This window comes from Barbus barbus (assembly GCF_936440315.1).
Source record: "Barbus barbus genome assembly, chromosome: 33".
NCBI classification, from domain to species: domain Eukaryota; kingdom Metazoa; phylum Chordata; class Actinopteri; order Cypriniformes; family Cyprinidae; genus Barbus; species Barbus barbus.
The window spans coordinates 9,279,803-9,297,750 of NC_136761.1; the positions used below are offsets into that span (position 1 = coordinate 9,279,803).

At 35.6% G+C, this 17,948-nt stretch overlaps 1 protein-coding gene across 1 annotated transcript; it reads left to right on the top strand.

The window, feature by feature from the left end:
* Window positions 1–1,685: 1,685 nt before the first annotated feature.
* Window positions 1,686–14,953, top strand: rgs14a (regulator of G protein signaling 14a; the record flags this gene model as incomplete). The annotated part of the gene is given in 15 exon segments (XM_079390759.1): window positions 1,686–1,811; window positions 1,813–1,866; window positions 3,295–3,316; window positions 3,465–3,631; window positions 4,528–4,620; window positions 5,346–5,489; window positions 5,866–6,033; window positions 7,322–7,400; window positions 8,708–8,811; window positions 9,454–9,669; window positions 11,032–11,105; window positions 12,020–12,146; window positions 12,264–12,345; window positions 13,603–13,677; window positions 14,196–14,953. Coding segments are annotated over 15 exon segments (1,695 nt in total). The 3' UTR covers window positions 14,360–14,953.
* Between the last annotated feature and the right edge of the window lie 2,995 nt (window positions 14,954–17,948).

The window sequence follows — 17,948 nt, forward strand, 5'->3', positions numbered from 1 at the left end:
AATTAAAAAACGTTATGCTAGGCATTCGTATACAGTATCAACATGCATATATATTTTTTTAAATAATATGCATAAAACCTCTTGTATACTTAAACGTTTTTAACTTTTACAACTGTGTAAGGAATAAAAAAAGACTACCATCAGATGGCATACATAAACCAAATGCCCTATACACACTAAAAACATTAAACACTGCCTTGCTATGAACTCAAATAAATCATTTCTGTTAGTTTTTTTTCTGTTTAACCTTTATGCACATGCTGTGTACAGCATGTAAATCAACCAGGCCAAAGAACACATTTTAATCTCTACAATATACCATTAATATGTTAAGGGCAAAATGGCACCTCATAGAGGAAATGTGTGTTAAGAATAAAAAAAAAAATGCATGTAACACAGTATCATATCATATGATCAGCTAAATAATAATAAAAAAGCTTTTAAAACAAGATTTAGCAAGCACTGTAAAAACACGCCAATATAAACGTCCTACATAAAAATAAAGAAAAGTAAATCACAGTTATTCTTACTTAGCAACGGGTCAGGTCAAGTCAAAAAAACTCAACTAGCTTTCTGAAGCCAGCAGGGTGAAATAAGCATTTTCTGCATAGTTTTGATCCAGAATTGATTAACTATTTAATTTAATTTAACTTTTTGTTCTGTGCAATATAAAAGTCCTTTAAGTGGTCCGCGCATGCGCGTCAGCTGATTCACCTGTTTGAAGTTGAAGCGCGTCAAACGCACACGCGTGTCGCGCAGGTTAAACGCACGCTGTCTCTAGTGTTCTCGACTGCTGGTATTATGGTGGCGATTAGAGGTTTTAGCCAAAGCTTCTCTCGGCTGGCCAGAGGAGCATCTTTACAGATAAAATTCAGCAAGAGTCGTGTTTTCAAGATGCGCTCGAGCTCGTACCAGGTACCATTTTATAGAATGATGAAAATCTGTATGAATACAAACGCATTTGGTTACATTTATCCTTAATATAAAATAAAATGATACTCTACTCTCTCTCTCTCTCTCTCTCTCTCTCTCTCTCTCTCTCTCTCTCTCTCTCTCTCTCTCTTTGTCTCTGTTTATGTTTTAACATTTTTATTATATTGCTTTATATCTATGTATTATTATTTTAGCCTAAAATTTTTCAAATGGTTTTTGCTTTTTGTTTGTTTTTAATTCACTGATGATTGACACAATATAAGAACATACTTTACATAAGCTAAGCAAAATTATTAATGTTAAGAGAAAACTATAGTTTCCTGACAATTTCCCCTAATCTGACAGTATCATATGTAATTCATTGTTTGTAGTTTATTATTAATTTCCACAGTAATCTGTCTGCTCTGATTTACTTTCACAGTATGACAAATGCAGTGAAATGTATTGCTTAATTTCTCTTTCTGGACGTTTCATTGTGCACGTTCTCAGGCCCGTTGTGCATGTTTCCGTACTATACTTTAGTAACCAAGAAACTGGTTACTTTACTGACTGTTAAAGTACATTTGTGGCCCCTACTGGGTTGAGGTTATCCACCGTGGTTGGTTATTTGATTCTCTCATTCGTCAGGTTCGAGTGGATAAGCACAGGGGTAGGTGGGCCGTAGCACAGGTCTCATACCACACAAAGGGTAGCTTACAGTCGAAAGAGAGGTTTAGTCAGAGTAACCGCAGTTCCTCTTGTGGTGTGTTGCTATGGTAAGACTTCCCTTTGAAACAGGAAGTGACAGCGCTGTAAGAAAGAGGGCTGGCAGGCAGCGTAGCTGTAGAGGGAAACAGTTTGAAGCGACGTCCTCAGTGTGGGCACGGTCGACCCTACCTTGATGTGGCCATGTCCAAGAAAATGAACACTCTGGCAGTGCCAGCGGGTCAGATGGTAAGTCTGGTTCAGGCCTGCTGGTGAGATGCAGCTTCACTGATCGGTTCAGTCTGATGGGTGTGTGGCTGTGTGCATATGTTCAGAGTTGTTTCATTGTAGGTTCATGATCATGTGTTTTAATCTTCCATTTCAGCAATCCAAACAAGATGAATATTTGCAATCCAGAAGGTGATGAATTTTGGTTTGTGGCGTTTAGTTGAGCATTGCGACGGTGAGAAATTCCGATTGTGGCACAGGGAGATAAGTGAGCGGTTTGCTTTGAGGAGTCGCAAATGTGTTGCTGCTGTTTCATCACAGGTGTTTTCTTCTGGTTAGCTTGTTTAACTAGTCTTGGCCCGTTTTTACATCCACAATCAGTCAGAGGGGACTTTGCATTTACAAATTGGTCTGTGTGTGTTTGATTTGAGGATAAAATCATCCCCAGAAATTCAGCTGAATCTGACGAAGCAGCTTTGGAGAAGTCTAGGGATGTCTTGAGAGGCAAAGATGATTCCTAATTGGAACCAAGTCACTGGTTCAATTCTGGGGAAGTCTGTGAACTGATAAGATGCGTAGCTTGAATGCAGTGTACAATGCTTAGGACAAGTGTCTGCCTAATGCGTACAAGTAAATATACTACTAAAAATTCAACAGTGTTTACTTAAGCAATAAATAGTTCATCCAAACATTAGAATATGCTGATAATGTACTCATCCACAGGCCATCTAAGCTATGTGGTTGTAAGAAACAAATCCACCAAGATGTTTATAACTTAAAAAAAAGTTTTTAACCAGTCTATAATCAAAAATAAAATTTTTCTTTAGTCAAACAATTGTCTTCTAAAACTTACATTTCTGAGTGAACTATTCCTTTAAGTCTGTAAATGTAATAATTAGCTTTATATAAAATTATATAATATAATATATTATATAAAATTCTCCCCAGAAGTGCGGTAAATCTTACAAAAATCCCTTTGGGTCAAGCTTTAAATTACTTTTTGTTTGAGATTTAAAAAAATTGCAAAGTTTGTAGTTATTGCAATTAGCTTGTGTGTGTGTATATATATGTGTATATATATATGCGCCAAATTGTGTGTTTAAGAAGAAAAGCGAATGCATGATGAGACGCTGAGAAAATAAGGATTTTGCAATCAGGTTACCACATTGTTTCCATGGCAATGAAACTTTCTATCACACAGACGTTTGTTTGCCTAGTGGGTCAGCTGAAAGCCAACCTCACTAATGTGACATGCTGTTTGATGAATAGTGTGATGTCTCCTAATGAACTTTTTCTAACATCAAACACACCCATTTCCTGTGTGTGTGTGTGTACAGAAAAAACATGCAGCTGTTAAAATGCGATTTCCTGTGATGCATTAATTCATGACTATGGTACAGGACTCCATTGATTTCATGGTAGACTGATTGTGTTTGTTTGCTCTTGCAGACCCAGGCGGTTTCTGATGGGGGTGAGTGTTATTTCTTTACACTAAACACACTGTTCTAAACACTTGTCTTGTGATCCGATCACAAGTGGGTCACCCAGTGCATCATGTCAATCACTTAAACCACTTTTTATGCATGTCTTACTCATCTCTAACTGTCATTTCCATACAGAGCTCAATTTAAAGTTATCCAGTCGTGGCAGCAGCTCCAGCCTATCAGAGAGCTCGAGCAAGTCAGGTGGTCCTCAAGGTGCAGATGGTCCAGCCAGTCGGGTGGTCACCTGGGCGGTGTGTTTCGAACGCCTGCTTGAAGACCATGTCGGTGTGCGATACTTCACCGTAAGATTTAATGCTGGTTTTTATGAAGCAAATGTAGGAATAATTTGATATTCTTAGTAATATTTCAAGATGAATTACTCTTACCTGAATGAAGCAGCTTAACTTTACTTGATTATCCAGGCTTTTTTTTTTTTTTTGGGAAAAATGATGATCATCATAAAATATCAAATATGATCATCAGGCTTTTGTGGAATGTTTATTTGTTCATCTCTCAATCATCATTGTATGATATCGCATTATGTTTTTATCAAACTAAACATTTAAATATCATCTTCCTATAAGACATATTATTGAAGATATAGAGTGACCACTGATATTTATATCATTTTATGTATTAATGTATCATTGATTTACATTACAAGCTATCAGAATTTCATCTTACTTTTTGATCATATAAATATCAGCATCTGCTCCAAATTGCATATTTTTGCTCCGTTTGGGTGTCTGAATAAAACTGAGCTGTTTTTTCTTTGAGTCTGAGCATTTAGAGTTATAACACACCATATATAAGATTTATATCATTGTTAGGGATTGTGAGGAAAACAAACCTCTTGTTTGTGCATATGATGTAAATGCTATTACTTTTCAAGAGATATAGCTTTTGCTTCTGATATAAAATTAAACTCTTTTTTTCATGTTGTTGGCCAGTAGCATTAGACATTAGCATAATAAAATATGACTACTTTTCTCTTCGCATCCAAGCAGTTGATCAGGATTTCAGGTTATTAAAACATGCATGTTGCAAGTTGATGCACAAATGTTACTGGTTATAATAAAAAGGAAGCATTCATTCGTAAAAACGCATAATTTACACCTAGAGCTTTGTGAATGTGAGAATCATTGAAGTGTTTTGTTTTTTCTTTTTCTTTCGGTCTGACTCCAAACGTGTCTCACAGGAGTTTCTCAAATCAGAGGTGAGTGCTGAGAATATCCTGTTCTACCAAGCCTGTGAAAAGTTCAAGAAAATCCCTCCCAGTAAACTGGAAGAGGTATGCAAAATACTTTTTTTTTTTTTTTTTTTACTTTCAAGATGAAAATGTTTAATGTAAATGAAAGTCGAATTTAAAAATCAAATTTTAAAAAGAAAATCTGATTTAAACCCATTTAAACTTAAAATCCTATTAAAATGAGAATTTTGGATTTCTGAAGATACATTATCACTTAAAAATAGTATATACAAATTTCCTGCTAATTTTAAGTAAAACCGAACGTACAGAAACTGGATTTGTTATATTGATGTTTAATATGTGAATATGCAGTCATGTAAACTTCATGTCATCTTAATTTCATTTTAGCGTTTTATGCAGACACTTTTATTCACAATGACTTATAGTACACTACTAATAGGGCATCCTGGGCAGAACAGTCTTCTTAAAGCTATTTATGGTTTATTGCCTTTCTCAAGGGCACAATAGCTGACCATGTGACTCCATTGACATTGTAAGCAATTAATGAAATGTATAAAAACTAGGATCTTGCGCCTCATTTAATGGTTTTTAACCTGAGCTGAGCATTTTTTTTGTCATCTTAGTAGCCCATCTTAAAAACCCTTAGATTACCATAACAGCATCCTAGTGATATATTCACTAGAAATGCCGTTTTTGCACATTGATTTGTGTTTGTTTTGTTTCTTCTCTGTATGATCGGAATCTTTAGTCATAACTAGAAATCAAAGGCAGTTATCACTCTAAAACTCTTGCATGTCCCCCATCAGCTGAAGAAAGAGGCACGTTCCATCTACGACAATTTTCTTTCTGAAAGCTCTCTGCATGCGGTTAATATCGACGATACGGCCCAGATGGAAGAGAGTGCATTAGAGACGCCTACAACCGACATGTTCAATAAAGCACAGGGACAGGTATGAGAATATGGGTGGTTGGTATGATAAAAATCACATGCTAGTACTGTCATATAAAATGACTCTTTGTGATATATGTCATGAAATATCATAAATATTATTTTTGCTGAATATTCAATGAGCAAAAGTGATTGTATGTAGAAACTATGCTGTAAAGCATCTTTTATATGATAATGATAATATTCATATGATAAATACTTTACAAATGAGCCCCCCCCCCCCCCCCCCCCCCTAATTTTGCGAGTTGGACCAAAAGATCAGATTATTCATAACCATTGGCATTGCAATTGCTTTACATGAGTTCCTACTATAAATACCCAAAGAAAGTCTCAGATGATTTACTGTAACTGTGGTTTATTCTTTCCCCCTGCGCTAGATCTTCAAGCTGATGAAAATGGACAGCTACACGAGGTTTGTCCGCTCTCAGCTGTACCAGAACTGCATGCTGTCTTGTGTGGAGGGTTGTCCTCTTCCCAACATTGGAACCCCGGAGCCCAAAAGCAAAATGTCCAAAAAGAGTGCAACACCACCTAGTAACAGAAAGGTAATGCTTTTAAAATCCATTCAAGGCATGGAGTTACTTGAGAAATTACTTTGGAATCAGTGAATTAAAAAAAAAAATGTTGTAAAGTCATTCCTGTGACACAAACCATATTCCTCCTAACACTAGTCATATCAACTCAGACTGTTGACTAAAGGCAGAAGGTTTGCCACTTATTCTGACCAAGATCTGACAGGATGTAAACGCATGAATTGACCATAAAATTGAAACAAGGTTGCGGTTATACACCAGTTCAGTCTGTCCAAATGTAATAACCGATTATCTCAGACATAATTCTGAAAAATATACAGTTCAGCTTTTAAAATGGATTTCTACAAAAAGTTTGGCGTCGGTGTCTCTTTGGATCACCAAGACTGCATTTATTTGATCAAAAATACAGTAAAAACCGTAATATTGTGAATGTTTTTATTTAAAAAAAAATTTTTAAAGCTGAATTTTCAGCATCATTACTCCAGTCTTCATTACATCATTACTCCAGTCTTCAGTGTCACATGATCCATCAGAAATCAGTCTAATATGCTGATTTGCAGCTCAAGAAGGGTTTCTTATCAATATTGAAAACAGCTTAATATTTTTGTTGATTTTATAATGTTTTTGATTGGTACAGCCTGTTTTACATATCTTGCCAGTAAAATAATAGTGATTAACAGCATGAATCACACAAATGTGTAATGCTTAAAGTAATTACATTAGGTTGGAATTACTCAATTAAAATGGTTATCAGGAGAGAGCTATTGCAAACTAGTAAACTTGATCATCATGAAATCTAGTTTATAGGAGTTATTAATCACATTTGGAGCTATATGCCAATTAATTTACATGGAACAGAGACTAAACCCCAAACATGAGCTAAAAATGCTGAATTTTTCTAGATTTAGACTATACTGAATAGAAAGTGTTTGCATGCTAGTAGTGAATTTCGTCACCTTCAAATAACTAGTGAGTAGTTTTACTGGTTTGTTGCTTCATAATGTCTAAATTGCATAATATCTGTAGTGCTTTTTATATATAACTTCAGTTGAGTTTAGTGTGCAGTAGAAATACTCTATTCTGGCACTCCTTGCATGTGTAGTGTGAATGCTGTTAATATGGGCTCTGAAAGAATCTGCGTAGCATACAGTGCAAGTGTGAGCTGTTTAAAATGGCCTAACTGTGTGAGAAAGTGTTGTCACTCCACTTTGAGAATATGATGCTGTGTCAGTGAGCTTTTAGTCTGTGAACCACAGTGAAAAAAGTATATCCTTATGTGTATAACTGTGTTTTGGAACAGAGTGTTGAGTTGAAAGTGCCCTCATCCGACAGCAAGACCAACAGGAAGAAGAGGTTAGAGAAGAGAGGCTCATGGGGAGGTACCGTCTGACTCAGCGCTTCTCTATCTGTGTGTGGCATCTTTGTGGACGTGTCTGCAGTGCATGCCACCATCTCAAAAGAGTCATGAACATGCATATTTCATGTGACTAATGGTTTGAAGATGCCCATAGTTAAAGGCACATGCAATGAGTTGCAAATGATCATAATTTATATACAAATGGTCATTTTAGCCTCTGATTTGAACACTTAATTTGAAGGGGTGTGTCTACAGTGAGGCTTCAATGAAAACACCCACTGCTGTGATTGGCTGATATATTTGCATACGAAAGGGGCATTACTATACATGTAGAACTCTTGCGTAAACTTTTACTGTAACAGTTTTGATTATAGCATTGTATTTTGATTTACTCGCCTCAAAGGTTGCAGCGCTAAAGATGATGATCTCCTTACTGCAAAATAATTACTGCACAACTACTTTAATAATAGCTAACATAGTGACAACACAATGTAAATAAGAGCCGCGTGTAATTTGTAGCATTGATTATAACAGGAGTCTTGGCGTAAATACAGAAATCGAATCACTGATAGACTCGTGCTGCTCCAGAATTTATAGAGAACGATTTTTAATCGCTTCCTGTATATAAAAATAATCGTAATATAGATAGCAGATGGTTTCCACGCTACTAACGGGAACAGTGTGAAATTAATTTAGTCGCTGGCTTGATTCACTAATGTGTAAATGGCAAAATGTCTGTAAATATATACATATTACACCAATCACAGCTCTTGATGCTCATGAAATATAGCTTCAGATTAATTTATAAAGTTAGCAAAGGGGAAATCGTGAATCATTGTTAATTGTCATGATTCTCCCGATTACAAATCCAGGTGTTTCACATGGGTAGAAAATAATTAATGTTTTAAACAAGGGTGTTTTGAGTTCTGAAACTTTCTGTACACTTAAAAATAAAGGTTTTTTTTATTGGCATCAATGGTTCCATGTAGGACCTTGAACATCCATGTAATCTTTCAAATGCAGAAAAGGTTCTTTATAGTGGAAAAAGGGTTTAGATTTTTTTAATTTTCTTTAAAATGGTTCATTTAAGAACTGTTCAGGTTCTTTGGGGAAACAAAAATAGTTATTTTACTGCAAAAACACCCTTTTGGAGCCTTTATTTTTAAGAGTATGTTTTCATTGCAGAGTAACATGTTTAAATATCAAGAACCTTTTGATTCTCCATTTCATGGCCCCTTTAATGTCTCTTTGTTTGCATGGTTTTCTTTTGTGTTTTGAGCTGTTGCACATGAACTGTTCATAATTACGCTAACAGTATTTGTTTCTCAGCTGACCAGTCGTATCAGCATGTATCGGTGTTTCGTCAAGAGTCTCAGATCTCAGTGAAGTCTAACAGCAGTCTGGAGTTGGTCTCTGGATTTGGGCGAGCTGAGGTATCTACATCAATCCAAATATTCCTCCAAATGCCCTTTTTTTAAGAAAAAGCTAAGAGCATCACAGCCTAACAAAAGCATGATTTGCTACTTGCTTTTGCTAGCTGCAGTTTTGGGGAAAAGGTACACTTTAGCATACAAGAGTATTTAGTATGTAAATGATATACTTCACGTTCAATTAGCACTTAAATATTGGCTAAAAATTTAGATGGTCCTCACTGCAGAACACAAGATCCAGGGGGTGTGGATGGATCTAGATCCAACTCATCCCACCTTACATAGACCTAAACCCACCCGTCTCCACCCCTAAACCTACCATCATCACCCCCAAGATGTGGATCCAACCCCGCCCCCTGGATCTTTGTTCTGCAGTGAGGACCATTCTCCATTCTGCTGTAAAAATTGGCTAAATTGATCTCGGATCTCTTCTGGAAGCTGCTTCCAACTTGGCATAATAGCTAAGAGTGGAGTTTTGTGTGAATTTGTTTTTTGTGGACAAAAGCTTGTAAACAATATAATAGACATGAACTAAAAGTCTCAAAACTGTAGTTTGATTTCATTTCAGCAGTTGCAGGAAAATGTAGGAATGAAAAATGGAAAGCATTAAGTTTTTAATAGTTTTTCGTTCTTAATCTCTGTCAGAACGGACGCTGTAATGTGGCTATCTCTGATCCAGAAGCCTTGAGTTCTGGTTCTCCTACAGCAGATAAGTACTGCTGCGTCTACCTGCCGGACGGGACGGCCAGCCTGGCCCCTGCCAGACCCAGCGTGAGCCTCAGAGACATGCTGAGCAGTCTGTGTGAGAAGAGAGGCTTTCCTCTGAAAGATGTCATCATCTACCAACACGGCAAAGATAAGGTCAGTCCAGCAACCTAAAGGACCTTCAGTCATTTATCTAACCAGTGACTTTTTCAAATTCCATTGCTGCAAAAGCTGTCAGTTTAGTTTTTGCAAGATTTTCTGCCCTCTCTCTAGCTCTGAGTATTCAATTTGAAGTGGCATTAAACATCCAGTTTATGACTTTATTATGTAAATTAACCCTGCTGTGATTGGCTAACCACTTTGCATGTGAAATGAGCTGCAACACTGTTTCTAAATATTTATAGTTGGGTTATTTTAGTATCATTGAGATGCTATTACTGGTTTATTAATATTTCAAACAAGTTGTTATTATTTTTTTTTTTTAGTTTTTTTTTTTTTTCAAAAGTTTGGTTACTACAATTTCTAATATTGGTTTCCTATTTTAATATACTTTAAAATAGAATTTATTTCTGTGACACAGCGCTGAATTTTCAGCATCATTACTCCAGTCTTCAGTGTCACATGATCCTTCAGAAATCAGTCTAATATGCTGATTTATTATGAGTGTTGAAACTGTTGTGCTGCTTCATATTGTTTTTTGGAATTCAATTCTTTGAATACAAAGTAAAAAAGAGCAGCATTTGTTCAAAATAGAAAACTTTTCTGACAATATAAGTTATATTATTTATTAAGTCTTTTATTATGACTTTTTATTCATTTAACACATCCCTCCTGAAAAAAAGAAAAAATGTCCTGACTCCAAACTTTTGAATAGAATTGTATGTTGTAACACAATTAATTTTTTAAATAAATGTTGTTCTTTTAACTTTTTATTAATCAGAGAATCCTAAAAAAAACAAATCACAGGCCCCCCCAAAAATATGAAGCAGCACAATGGTTTCCAACATTGATTATAAATCAGTATATTAGAATGATTTCTGAAGGATCATGTGACACTGGAGTCATAACGTTGAAAATTCAGCTTTGATCACAGGAATAAATCACATTTTAAAGTATATTAAAATAGAAAACTGTTATTTTAAATTGCAATAATATTTCACAAAATAAGTTTTTTTTTTTCTGTATTTTTGATCAAATAAATACAGCCTTGATGAGCAGAAGAATCTTTAAAAAAAAAAAAAAAAAAAAAAGTACTGATCCCAAACTTTTGAGCAGCAGTGTATTTATTTATTTATTTGGCGAATGGCCACAGCTGAAACACTCTTAAAATGTTTTCTCACGTAAAGGTACACCTCTTTTTGGCTGAATTGAAAAATTAACAAGTTTAATTATTATATACATATTACATATATTTGTCTTCTGAGCTTTTCAATGCACCAATTTTAAGAGTATATTACTGGTCTAAGTTTTTTCACCATCATATTTATGAGGATAATGAATGTGTTTGCCTCTCAACAGGCTCTTTCTCTGGATCAGGACAGCTCTGTGTTTGGAGATCAACAGCTCACTTTGGAGCTCAAAGTTACATTTGCGTAAGTCACACAAGCACTGTAAGAAAGGGCCATGATTTTAACGGTAAAAAACTGAAAATGCTACAGTAAAAACCTGTTAAATGGTTAACGGGAAGTTCCTGTCAAATTTTACAACCGTAAACTGACGTTCCCAGAATTCCCTGCGTTTCAAACTTTGTTTGAATTTTATGTTTTTTCTTTGAAATAACTGTTTTTTCTTAGTTTCTTCTTATCAGTTATGTTTATTAGGGTTCTATGTTACATCTAATGTTGTTAAATTAATGTCTATTGCATATTTCAGTTTAATGAGTCTCAGCATGATGGTGTTTAGTGTTTGTGTGAATGACACTGTGCACCTTCTATATATGTTATTTAAAAGCTGCTGGTGATGTGACTTTCTCATCACCACCTGCATGTGGTGGTTATCAGTGTATTTCAAAGGTACAAAACAGATTTCAGTACTACAGTAGGTTAGTATATTAACATTATATCAGTTTTATGAAATTACAGTATTTAACTGCAAATTTAAGTAAAAACCTAAAATGTTGTTACCGTATTTTTTTTACAGTAGAATTCCTTCAACCACAGCTGCCGTTTTTTTACCGTAAATTTTACAAAAAAATTTTAGTGTGCTGTACGCACACAGACCATAGATAATTTCATAAACACAGTAGTTTAAAAAAAAAACTTAAATCACTAAAATAGTACCACATTAACATTTTAAGGATACACATTATCTAGGCCAATAAATAGGCTAATGTTTAGCTGTTTTGATTATAATAGCATTAGCTAATAACAATACTCAATGACTGTTTCTTTAGACATTTTATTTTATTTCTAGTAATTTTTATATATATATTTTTTAATGGTTCTAGTTTTAATTACCTGTAACAGCCCTGGTGCTCAGATATGTTGACAGGTTTGCTTGTGTGCAGGCTGGACATTGCGTTTGCAGGAAGAACTGTTGGAATCATCGCAAAGTCGAACAAGAATTTGGGCGATACTCTTTCCACTGTCCTACAGAGATACCAACTGCGACCTCAGGATGTGCAGGTTACTCTGGTGTGTAAACGCTTTATCCCACATGTCAGAAACTTATGTGAGACATGGTGAACAATAGTTTTGTGAACATACAGAGTATATGAAATTAAACTTATTTTTTTTCTCCCCTCATTTCAGAGTGGCTCAAGTGAACCTCTAAACATGAGCACAAACGTGTTTCGTCTAGCCAGCAAAACAGTACGTTTGGACAAAGTTAAAGGTGCGTTCTGTTTTCATTTCAAATTGTTAAATTGTTTTGGAGAGAAATTCAAAATTAGGCACAATTTATATAGATCTACAAAAATGTATTTAGTAATATAATTGTACTTAAATAGAAATAAACTTAATTAAAAAAAAAATAAAATAAATATTTAAATTTATAAAAAATTATTTAAATAAGATGTTTTTTACACTTTGTATTTAAATAATGATATAATTACTCATGTCATTTTAGTTTGTGTATGTGCATTACCAGGCAAAAAGTTTAGACCCAGTAAATTTGATCTTGAATATCTTTTGATCTGCTCAAATGGTTCAAAATAAATTTATTTTGTAGATTGATATAAATTGTGTAATTTTGAAAATCTCTACAAAAATAAAATTGAAGTAAAAAAATAAGTAGATAAGTTGGACCAGATGGTGAAGGAAAAACAAACTGTGTTAAATACATAAACTTAAGAGCTATATTTTTTTGACATTTTAAAGTCAGTCAAGCTAACACAATGAACTCTATTTCTTTTCCTTTCCACTAGTATCTTTCTGCAGGATTTAAATCAATGTCTCTGAGTTTAGTTATGCAAACCGCTCGTGATATTCTCTCTTTCTGTCTCTCATGTCAGTTTGCGTTAGGCTTATTGTACTTTCCCGTCACAGTATTTTTGCCCCACACAAATTAAACCTCCACCTTAAAGGGGGAAGTCGTGGCCTAATGGTTAGAGAGTCGGACTTGTAATCCAAAGGTTGCGGGTTTAAGTCTCGGGCTGGCAGGGATTGTAGGTGGGGGGGGGGGGGGGGGGGTGGGGGGGGGGTGTAATGTCCAGCGCTCTCTCCACCCTCAATACCACGACTGCGGTGCCCTTGAGCAAGGCACCGAACCCCCAACTGCTCCCTGGGCGCCGCAGCATAAAATGGCTGCCCACTGCTCCGGGTGTGTGTTCACGGTGTGTGTGTGTTCACTGCTGTGTGTGTGCACGTTGGATGGGTTAAATGCAGAGCACGAATTCCGAGTATGGGTTACCATACTTGGCTGAATGTCACTTCACTTCACTTCATTAAAGCAGCGTTTTAAAGCTCATTTTCTTGCTGTAGCTCTTCAGATGGAGCGGAGACGGCTGAAGGGACCACCACATTACACCAGACCTTAAAAATAGGATTATGGGGGAGGTGTTAACTGACATGAGATACAGCTTCTCTCTTTCCAGTGATCTCATTTCCTCACTCATCAGACTGTTTAATGATTTGTATCTCTGTGTTTTAGTTGGTTTGGAGACTCAAGACCCTTCACCAACACCCAAAGCAAATCTCAGATCCAGAAAAAACCAGGAGATGGATGGTAATGCAGAAGTCTTCTACATTATGGTGCATATCAACATGCTAGTTATGCAACCTTCAATCGAATGTCAAAGCCAGGCAATGCACATTGTGTGATCTCCTGTGCAAACTACCCTGTGTTTTTGAAATATACAGACTGTGCATTTACATACAACGAGCACACTGCATGGGATAATGTAGCCCACAATGCAGTGCTCCCAATTTGTGCCTCCATTGTGAGGACTGAATCAATTTATATGACATTTTATTTTTATTAATCATTTGCATTTGTTTTTTTATTTTGTTTATTAATTTTTTTATTGTAATTTTATTATATATTTTATAACATTTATTTTTGTACTTTTTTTCTATTTATTTTTAAATGATTTCATTAGTTTTATTTATTATTATAACATATTAGGTATATTGCATACTAGTCATTGTACTACAAGTATATGCACTAAGCCATAGCTTGTATTCTATTATGAATATGACTCTATTTGTCTGACATATCCAATCTGTCGGACTGTTTTCTTTCAGGTCTTGTTGAGCTGCTGTCCCGCGCACAGTGCAGTCGTGTGGAGGACCAGCGTGGTTTACTCACCAAAGAGCAGCTGGAATTACCGCAGTTCCTGCAGCTGCCAGCAGGGAACAAAAATCAGACTTCCTGTGACCAGACACAGGAAGAGGATTGTGCCCTTTGACCTGAGAACCATTCAAGCAACTTAAGACTCAAATCAGTTAGCTGTATGGCAGATTGGAGGAGAGAAACTCTGATAAGGTTATGCAAGTGTGTGTGTATGTGAGAGAGAGTGAGTTGAGGTTTCTTAACCTTGAGAGTGATTAAGGTGTATATTTTGTATATTACAGACACTGCCACGTAGAGCTCTTAGAAACGCTGCCTGTCAAATAATACAAAATTATGGGAGGTTGCCTTAAAAAAAATCGGACTACATTTGCCTGCTAAAACAATTGTATTTATTTTCATATCAGATTGTATTGTGTGCAATATCAAGTGTGCTCTTATTTATCAGAACATATTTGGTATGGGAACACATTAGTATGACTTTATATTGAGCGTTTTTTGTTCACAGTTTGTTTTAGTGTCTGATTAAAAAAGGTTTTGTGTGAGCTGTTGTGGGAAAACTGCACTGTGTTGCGGGTGATTTTAGGCACTTTGTTTCATGTGGTGACACAATCTGATATGAAATGAGACAAGCAAGGTCATATTTAGTTTTTAAATAGTAATTTATTTCAAATTTCCTAAATTAAATGTCATTTCCACTCCATGTCGTTCCAAATCTGTATGACTTTTTTTTTTTTCCCAGATCATTCATTTAAATTGTTTGTATTATTTGGCTAGTGCTGCTCTTTGCTGTAAAATGAAAGCATATATTGGATAACATTTAGTTTAAATTTATTTTTAATTATTAAATAATTAAAATAATAATTAAATATTTTTTCTGGAATTCTCAGACAAATGTCAGAATTATGAAATCTAAACTCGGAATTCTGGCTCACAATTCTACAAGATAATTCTAAGTTTACATCTTGCTATTCTGATTTTATATAACATTTGCCTGATAAAAAATAAAGGTAATTGTGACAGTTCTCACAATTCAACTCTCAATCACGAGTTTACATTTCACAGTTTGGGCTTCTCAGAACTGCGAGCTTATATCTTGCAAATCTGACTTTATATCTCACAGTTGTGAGAAAAGTCAATTGTAAGAGTCAAGTTACCTTAAACAAGTTCCATGCAATATTCCAGGTCTTCTCAAATCATGTACGCTTTCATGATGCTGTATGAGCAAAGAGCAATGTGAACCTTCAAAATTTCTCCTTTCCTCCTACAAAAAGTTATAGAGGTTTAGAATAGCATGAGTAAAAGTTCATTACATTTCCTTTAAATGCATCTATACTCTGATATTGAGTCATGAACTGTCATTTCAACTACAGCAATGAAGTCACAGCATCAGTCTTTTTTGCTGTTTTTCATCTAGTGTGTGTAGAATGTGTCACTTCCTCTCTGATATGGTTGTCTCCGATTCGTTTTGTCTGAAATACAGTTGATCAGGGCAGCATTAGTGTTTTGTCATTAACTGAAACTATTTAAATCATTTTTGATAATTACATTTTGATAACTAAAAATATAAGTATATAAATAATCCAGAAAAAAAGCAGCATACAAATGTAAAAAAAGAAAAAAGATTTTAGTAAGTCAAATAAGTATTTGATCCCCTACCAACCAGCAGGAATTTAGGCTCCCACAGATTGGTTATTATTCCTGTCACTTTAAGAAGATACTCCTAATTTCAGTTTGGTGTGTGTATAAAAGAATCTGTATCTTCCATTCCAACCTCTCCACTACCATGGGCAGGACCAAAGAGCTGTTAAAGGACATCAGGGACAAGACTGTAGATCTGCACAAGGCTGGAGTGGGCTACAAGACCATCAGCAAGAAGCTTGGTGAGAAGGAGACAACTATTGATGCGATTATTCGGAAATGGAAGAAATACAAAATAACCATCGATCACCCTTGGCCTGGAGCGCCACGCAAGCTGTCACCTCACGGGGTAAGGATGATAATGAGAAAGGTCATGATCATGAGAAACTACACGGGAGGATCTTGTCAATGATCTCAAGGCAGTTGGGACCACAGTCACCAAGCAAACCATTAGTAACACACTACGCCACAACGGACTGAAATCCTGCAGTGCCCGCAAGGTCCCCCTGCTCAAGAAGGCAATGTACAGGCCTGTCTGAAGTTTGCCAACGAACATCTAAATGATTCAGAGAAGGCTTGTGTTACGTCCTGTGACGTAATTTGTACTGTTTGGGGGTCAGTCAAGAGTTTTTGTATTTTCATTTTTTTTCTTTTGTGCTGCTCTAATAGGAGCTGATTACTGGCACCTGATTTGGCCATTTTTATTTTGTTAATTATTTTTCTCCTGTTTTTGGGTAATTTAGGGAAGTGCTATTGTCTTTTTGTTATTTTTATTTTTCCCAGTGTTATTTTAGATTCAAAATTGAGTAAGATACTGTTTTGTTGTTTTGGCCATGCCCCCTCCTGAAGGCTTTTTGCTTTGTTTTTGCTATTCCTTAATAAATCAAATTTGCAATGGATCTTTTAGTGGTTGGCAGTGTTCTTTAGGGCTGGGATGAGAGGCTCCATGTGGACTCTCCTTATTCTGTTACGTATTCCTTAATTCCCCTAGATTAATTATAAAAATGTAAACGTAACACTTGGGAGAATGTGCTGTACTCAGATGAGAGCAAAATTGAGCTCTGGCAAATTTGGAGGAAGAGAAATGCTGACTATCACCCCAAGATCAGTTTCTCTGCTAAGGGTACAGGACAACTTTACTGCATTGAGGGTCCATGTACCGTAAACTATTAGATGAGAACCTCCTTCCCTCAGCCAGAACATTGAAGATGGGTCTTCCAGCATGACAAAGACCCTAAACATGGCTCAAGAAGAAGCACATTAAGGTCTTGGAGTGGCCTGCCAGTCTCCAGACCTTAATCCTATAGAAAATCTGTGGAGGGCGCTGAAACTTTGAGTTTCTAAGAGACAGCCAAGAAACCTTAATGATTTAGAGAGGATCTGTAAAGAGGAGTTGACCAAAATCCCTCCTGAGATGTGTGCGAACCTGGTGACCAACTACAAGAAACGTCTGACCTCTATGATTGCCAACAAGGGTTTCTGCACCAAATATCAAGCCATGTTTTGCTTGGGGATCAAATACTTATTTGACTTACTAAAATGTAAGTCTTTTTTTTTTTTTACATTTGTATGCTGCTTTTTTTTTCTGGATTTTTGTTTGATATTCTGTTTCTATCATTTAAAATAAACCTACCATAAAAATTATGACTTTTTTTTATTTTTTTTTAATTTTTTTTAGTGGGCAAACTTACTAAATCAGCATAGGGGATCAAATAACTATTTTCCCAAACAAAAACGTTTTTGTATGCGATTAATCTTTTGGCGGCACTAGTTATGAAAGGCATAATGACAGCCGTTGTGTAAATTAATATATTTCAACAAATAAAAATTGTTGCAATTTAGAAGTTAATTTAAAAACCGCATTTTGTGCAGTTAAGTTTGGGCTCTGTTGTTAATTATAACCTTAGTAATGTAAGTAAGCAGAGGTAGATATATATATATATATTTATTCCCAAGAAAGTTCTGTAAACCACTGAGAAAAAGATGTGTATATAATATTATTTATGTGTATGTCCATCCATCAGTATGCTTGACTTTATCCCTAGAAAGGTAACAAACATTTTGTC